At 64.5% G+C, this 7,480-nt stretch overlaps 1 protein-coding gene across 1 annotated transcript; it reads left to right on the forward strand.

Moving 5' to 3' along the window:
• The first annotated feature begins 79 nt into the window (after window positions 1-79).
• On the forward strand, window positions 80-7,214 carry TPGS1 (tubulin polyglutamylase complex subunit 1). The gene is made up of 2 exons (XM_070622206.1): window positions 80-456; window positions 6,486-7,214. Exons 1-2 carry the CDS (start codon window positions 83-85, stop codon window positions 7,018-7,020), a joined length of 909 nt encoding a protein of 302 aa, XP_070478307.1. The 5' UTR covers window positions 80-82; the 3' UTR covers window positions 7,021-7,214.
• The last annotated feature ends 266 nt before the right edge of the window (window positions 7,215-7,480 follow it).

Below are 7,480 nucleotides of genomic sequence, written 5' to 3' on the forward strand. Positions count from 1 at the left end.
TTTCCCAGACTCTCCCCGCGGGATCCCCGAGCTCTCTGCCCTTAACCAAGATGGCCGCCCCACGGCGCCAGCGCAGTGTAATATGGCGGCGCTTCCGGTCCCGCTGCCCTCAGCGAAGATGGCGGCAGTGGAGAAGCGGCGGCCGGCGGTGGCCCCGGCGGCCAGTTTCCCGGACAGCGGCCGGCCGGTGGTGTCCCGGGCGGCGGCAACGGCCGAGAGCGAGGAGGACTTCCTGCGGCAGGTCGGGGTGACGGAGATGCTGCGCGCGGCTCTGCTGAAGGTGCTGGAGGCGCGGCCCGAGGAGCCGATCGCCTTCCTGGCGCACTACTTCGAGAACATGGGCCTGCGCTCGCCGGGCAACGGCGGCGCCGGGGAGCCCCCGGGCCAGCTCCTGCTGCAGCAGCAGCGCCTGGGCCGCGCGCTGTGGCACCTCCGCCTGGCTCACCACTCTCAGAGGTGCGGGGTGGGGCCCGGGCGGGCGGCGGGCGGGAGCTGGACTCCAACTCCCAGCGTGCTCCGCGCGGCTCTCCGCCCTCGGCGCCGGTGGTGGCGCGCGGGGCATGCTGGGAACTGTAGTCCGCAGTGCCTCCCGGGTGCCGGGTGCACCGCGGCCGCGATGGGCTAGTGCTGCCGCGGATAGCCCGGCAGGCTTCGTCCCTTGTGACAGCTCTTTGCAGGTGCTGAGTTCCCCCTTGCAGCCCACCCCACTTTGAAAATCTCAGTGCCCAAGGTTGCAGAGCAAGGCCGCGGAGCCTGGTCCCTTCTTGCTGCCTCGTTGCCAGCATCCCCGTCCATTCAGCCAGAAAATGAACACAGACAGGGCTGGGCCGTGGAGACAGAGAGCAACTCGGACACCCAAGGGCCCTACCGCAGGGGGAGGCTCCTGGCGGCAGGAGGGGCGTCCAGGAAGAGGCCTGCCTGATGCGCAAGGGCACCGGCCTGGGGGCTGCAGAGCAGCAGGGTGGGACCCACGGAGGGAGCAGAGCCTGAGGCGAGCGTTCATGAGGGGGTAATTTTATAAGGGGGTGCCCCCGGGAGAACCCAGGAAAGGGGAGGAAGCCAAGCAAGGAAGCTTTCCGGGGGATTCCCAGGTGCTTCCAGCAACCCCCACTCCTGAGAGAGTCACAGCTGCAGGTCACAAGCCCGGGAGGGAGCCCTGGTGTGGGAAGGCAGTGAAGGGCGCGCATCTCAGCAGATCACCCACATCCCCACGCACAGAGGGGAAGGGAGTGGGGGGGGTGTCCACGATGAAAGCCATACAAGGAGTGGTGGGGCGTCTGGGGGCCAGGGACCCCCTGCGGTGGGGACCGGGGAAGAGGAGCAGGTTGGTGGGCTGTGTGTGGTCTGGGATGTGCTGGGAGGGTCGAGCTGATGGGTGTGCTGGGGCCAGGGTGGCAGGAGAGCGTGCGAGGAGAGTCCCAGGTGGCCCGTGGGGCTGTCTGCTGAGATGGGAGGTCACTGGTTTGGGGGAAGTTTCCAGAGTCACTTTGGGACTGTTAAGTCGTGGGGCTGGGAGAACCTCACAGCAGGAAGGTGGACAGGAGGGTCTACAACTGAGACAGGCAACTGGGACAGGAGGTTGTCACCTGGGAGGGGTTGTGAAGGCCTGAGGCGAGCTGAGAAGAGCACAGGACCCAACACTGAGGAGCCCCAGCCTTGGAAAACCCACAAAAAAGCTTGAGAAGGCAGGCCGGACATGAAGGAGGGAATGAGAAGAGAGCGGCACCCGGGACGTCTTCCAAGGAGGAAGAGTAGTCAGCTGTAGTGCTGCCAAGTACAGTCGTTCAGGTCGAGCACTGGACAAGCCGCTCACCCCCGTGGACACCACAGACAAGGATGTTCAGGTGAAGGCTTTTTGCAGAGCCTTCTCCTAATTCACACAGAGACACCGTGTGGGCTGGCGGTGGCCCTGTGTCCAACAGCCCATTTAGGGCCAAGGGGGCTATATTTTTTTTTTTTAATTGAGTTCATAATAGTTTACATCAATGTGAGATTTCAGTTGTACATTATTTCTTGACTGTCACCACTAAGAGCTCCAGGGGGCTGTGTTTTTCTTCCCGTGGCTGCTGCAACAAATTACCACAAACTTGGCAGCTTAAAACAACAGGAATTTATTCTCCTGCAGTTCTGGTGCCAGAAGTCTGAGGTCAGGGTGTCTCAGGGCCACGCTCCCCCCGGAGCCTCCAGAGGGTCCCTCCTGCCTCTTCCAGCTCCTGGGGGCCTTGGTGTCCCTGGGCTGGTGGCCTCTCCTCTGTGTCTGTCTCTCTCTGTTTTCTCTCTTGTGAGGACACTGGGCGCTGGGTTTAGTGCCACGTCATCTCCAGACCCCGAACCGATGGCATCTGCAAGACCCGATGTACAAATAAGGCCACACGCACGGGTTCCAGGTGACGTGCGTCTTGGGGGACGCTGGTCACTGCACCGCAGGAGCGTTGGAGCCTTTGGCTGGAGGCCACCTGGAGCAGCAGGGGCCAGAGGGAGGGGAGCGAGCAGGGGAGGCGGCGATCACTCAGAAGACGGGCTCACCTTCAGAGCCCCTTAACCTCGCCTGACGGACCAGAAGCAGAAGCCGGGTTGGGCGGGTCCCGGGTGTGGAGACGGGTGCTCCCTCTGAGGCCAGGAAGCTTTGCCAAACGCTGAGGGGGTGACCCGGCCGTCCTGGCTGCTCTGAGAGCATCATCACGAAAGATCCGGGTGAAGTCAACCAGGGTGCCCCCTGCCGGCCTCAAGGCCCCACAGCACAGTCATTCTGGACTTGCTGACCTGCGTGGCCAGCAGGTCAGAGCCAGTGTGGGACCAGGCAGTGTGGCCCCAGGCTTCCTTCCAGGCCATCTCCTTGTTAACAGTAGTAACAGCAGGAGCTCCGTTCCCGCGGGTCCCTGGGACCCGGGAAAACTCACGGCGGGTCCTCAGCTCAGATCACGCTCTGGGGGGCCATCCGGGGCCCTGTGGGGAGTTCAGTCGCATCCTTGGCCCCACCCACCCAGTGTGACCACCACAGACGTCCCCAACATCACTCAGTGTCCCCTGGGGGTCACCTGTGTCAAGAGCCCTGGTCTGGAGTGAGTCCATGGCTCTTTCTGGGGACACGTCATGAATATATATATTTTTAACAAACGCTCATGGCCTGCTCTGTGCAGGTACTGTGCCGATTGACCCCCCAGTAAGCGCCCGATCCCCGCTCCACAGATGGGGAAACTGAGGCCGGAGCCCGGGCTCCCCCCACAAGGCTGAGACTGGAGCCTGGGCGGCCCGAGAGCACAGCGGCCAATGTGGGCTTCCCTCGTGTCCCCCAGTGACTCAGCAGGTGGCAGGGACCCGCCAGGACTGTGGCCTGGGAGTGTGGCCCGGAGCCTGGCAGCCCAGAGGTGGGGGCCACCTCCTCTGGGTTCTTGAGGATCCTCATGGGCGGCAGTGACACCTGTCGTGTCCTCCTGCCTGCAGGGTGGGGAGCCTCAGAGAAATGGCGTCTGACAGCTGAGGTGTGGCCCGTCACAGCTCATGACGGCGTGCGTGGCCACCGGCCACCCCAGCACAGAGTCCGTCCTCCGTGCTCATGGAGGTCTGAGAGGCAGGGATGAGGACACTCCCCTCCAGGCAAGGAGAGCGGACGGTGGTGACAAGGACCCTGGACAGGACGGGCTGGGCCTCACGCGCGAACAGGTGACCCCGGACCCTCCGTGGCCCTGGCACGGCTGACGCTCGCTCCCCTCACACGGCGGGGTCAGTGGGGGCCCTGCTCAAGCCGCCGTGGCAGCGGGGGGCAGGGAGCATGATGGCTCTGAACCTCCATGGAAGGTGACCACTGGGGCTCCAGCTGAGCGGCCCCGCGTGGAGTGTGGGGGAGCCCTGGCAGCCAAGCCCTGAGGACCTGCCGTGGCTGCAGGTCATGAGGACCCCAAGCCGGAAGCCCAGCCAAGGCCCCGAGCCCGACACACAGCCCCGCGATGTGGTAAACATCTTTGCCGTCTGAGGCTGCTGGTGTGGGCATCTGTTCCGCAGCCACTGGTGATGCCTCACTCAATGGGATGGCCCTGCGGGCACCTTCCTGCTGAGAGTTGATGACAGAGCTCCTGCGAATGTTCTCATGGGGCCTGGCCGGCTGACGTGTGACAGTCCTAATGACGGCAGGAGCGTTCATCAGCGTGAGGCTGCCTCTGGCCCACCCTCAGCACCTCACGGCATCATCTCACTGCCTGGGGTGCCGCAGCTCAGATGGGAAGAGGAAGCGCTCATGGCCAGATGGCCCGAGGTTGAAGCCGGCTGGGAGAGACCCCCCAGGGACGGCCTCTCACCCTGGCCTCGGTGTCTTCCTCTGTCACAGGGCGCTGCCCACGGAGCCCCTGGGCCAGCACATCCATGCACAGGCCCCACACTGGGCAGAGTGGTGACAGAGTGGCCAGCATGTGCTGGGCGCCTGCTGCATACTCTAGGGGAGGAAGACGGACTCTGGGGCCTTCTGCTGGGCTACAGATTAAATCACCATGAGACAGAGTAACAGGAGGAAATCACGCACAGCTTAGTAACACGTTTACATGGGAGAAACCCAGGGAAACAGCAACTCGCCAGAATGGCCAAGCTGCCACCTTAAATACCGTCTTCAGCTAAAGACAAAGAAGGGTGTTGGGGGGAGCATTTGGGGGCTTCGAAGGGGAGGAAGGCAACTCACATGGACGTGGCAAAGCAAATGTCTGACGAACAGAACTTTGATGAGAGTGGGCTTAGCAAGGACCCCGCCAGTCTGCGATACCCAGCGTCATCTGTGGTGATGGCCTGTCCTGGGGACAGATCTATCCTACGTTCTCTTGGGCAGTTGTGGGAGAAGTCAAAGTTTCTTTCAGAGTCTTTTGTTCTTAAAAAAAAAATTAAGGCAAGGGGCTGGCCCGGTGGTGCAGCAGTTAAGTTCACACGTTCTGCTTCGGCGGGCAGCCCGGGGTTTGGCAGTTTGGATCCTGGGCATGGACCTACACACCATTCATCAAGCCAGGCCGTGACAGGCGTCCCACATATAAAGTGGAGGAAGATAGGCACGGATGTTAGCTCAGGGCCAGCCTTCCTCAAAAAATGATAATAATAATCAAGGCAAGGCAAAAAGACATTTTGAGGTGGCCAATTCTGATCCCCCATCATACCTGCCAGCATGTACTGGGCGCCTGCTGCATACCAGCCTGCAGAAAGGTGAGGCGACATTCCCAGGTCACACAGGAGGAGAGGGAGCTGCCCTGCGTCCCTCCCTCCCCAGGGAGCTGAGCCCCCAGAAGGGACGAGTGTGAGCCCCGCGGTCAGCCCCTTCCTCTGTGGATCCTCGGCCCACCATCAGCCCTGAGCCTCGCTCCCCATTGTTGCAGTGGAAATAGTAACGAGCCACCCACACTCTGGCACCAGACCACGGGCCCCACACTGGGCTGTCGATGCCACAAGGGGAGTGAGACACCGGGTCAACCAGCGGGCAGGCTAACCCCGCAGACCCCACCTTCAACACAGTGCCCCCAGCTGCTTGCTCCTGGAGCTCACGACACAGCCGGGTATGTGCTGGGCCTCAGGATCCCCGTGGGGCAAGGAGCCATACCCCTCACGGCCGACAGTGGGTGGACAGACTCCTGTGAGGGAAGTGGTCGGTATTCTTGCTTTGTGGCCCGTCCCTGTCGTGACCGCCTGCCTCTGCCTTCACAGCAGGAAGGTGGCCATGGGCAGCATGTCAGTGGATGGTCGTGGCCCTGTGCCAGTAAGACTGTCTTTACAGAAGTGGGCAGTCTGGGGTCTGACCCCCCCCCCCACGATAGTTGTTGACTCAGCCTGTGGGACTGTGGGGGACTGAAATGCGTGGACACATGCTGACGGCCAGGCACAGTGTTTGGCCGAGAGTGACCCCTCTAAGTGCAGGCATCATTGGGGGGACCCTGGGGACAAATGCCTGGGGTTGACTGGCAGACGTTTCTCGAGGACCTGCTGTGTGCGGGGTCGTGTTCTGGCCACCAGGGCCATAGCAGTGACCGACATGAACTCCCTGACTGGGCTCCTGGCCTGATGTCCTGGTGGGAAAGACACAGTGTCCTGAGGACGCCACATAGGAAGTCAGATAGTAGGAACTCCCGTGAGGGAAGATGGAGGAGTAAGGTGTCATGGAGTCAGGGGGCCCACCGAGGAGCTGTGGGGAGGTCCGGGAAAGGGCATGCAGGGCAGAGGGCACTGCCCGTGCAAAGGCCCTGAGGCTGGGCCGGGCCTGATGCTTCGGAGGCAGAGGGGGGACTGGAGATAGAGGGAGGATGGGAGGCAGAAGAGGCCTGGAGACAGAGGGGGGACTGGAGGCAGAGGGGGTGAGGGGGGATGAGGGACGGGAGGCCGGGCCTGGGGCGTCAGAGGTGGGGCGGGAGGCCGGGCCGGGTCTGGTGCATGGGGACGGGGACGGGGACGGAGGCGGGGCGGGGCCGGGAGGCCAGGCCGGCGGGTGCTCCCCTGCGCCGCCGACGCCCCTCTGCCCGCAGGTCGGCCTTCAACAACAACGTCGGCGTGGCCTACGAGTGCCTGAGCGCCAGCGGGCGCAAGAAGCGGCCGGGGCTGGACGGGCGCACCTACAGCGAGCTGCTGCGGCGCGTGTGCCGCGACGGGGAGGCGCCCGAGGAGGCGGTGGCGCCGCTGCTGCGCAAGATCCAGTGCCGCGACCACGAGGCCGTGCCGCTCGGCGTCTTCCGCGCCGGCACGCTCGCCTGCTTCGTGCTGCTCGAGTTCGTGGCGCGCGCCGGCGCGCTCTACCGCCTGCTGGCCGAGCCGGGCCTGGCCGTGGCCGACCGGCGCCTGGGCCAGGCCGTGCTGGACACGCTGGAGGGCGCCCTGCAGGCCGGCGACGCCGCCGCGCCCGCGCGCTACCTGGAGGCCGGCTCGCGCCTGGGGCCCGACAGCCTGGCGCTCGCCATGGACCGCGCGCGGGGGGCCCGGCGGCCCGGCGCCCCCATGACCCGCGAGGAGTTCCTGGGGAAGGCGGCCGCCCTCTTCATCGCCAAGGTCAAGCCGGTGGGCTGAGGCCGCCCCCGCGCGAACGCGGCGTGGACCGGGGCTGCGCGGCCCTGCGTGCGGGGGTGCGGGGAGCCCCCAGACAGCTTCGGACCTGGAGCCACGCCCCAGCCCCTGCGGGGGAGCCGGGGGTCCCGGGAAGTGGGCCCCGTTCCCAGCCCCGCGAAGACCCCTCCTCGGCGGTAATAAAGTCTGTTCCCGAGGCCGGCCTGCTGTGTGTGCTCCCCGCCCGCGCCCCGTGTCCACGCGGGTCAGGCCCCCCGGGTCCCTCCGCTGCCCACCTAGAAACGCCAGGGCACCCTGGACTCGGCCTTACGGGAGCAGAGGGCACGGGGCCGCCCAGCGAAGTGCCCTGGACCCAGGAGCTCTGCTCTGCTCGCCACGCACTCCCAGCGCAAGAAGTTCCTCTTGGCCTCAACTTCCCCAGGTGTCAGAGGAAGAGATACTGATGACAGTGGTGACGGAATGG

Source organism: Equus przewalskii, chromosome 6, assembly GCF_037783145.1.
Source record: "Equus przewalskii isolate Varuska chromosome 6, EquPr2, whole genome shotgun sequence".
Lineage (NCBI taxonomy): Eukaryota > Metazoa > Chordata > Mammalia > Perissodactyla > Equidae > Equus > Equus przewalskii.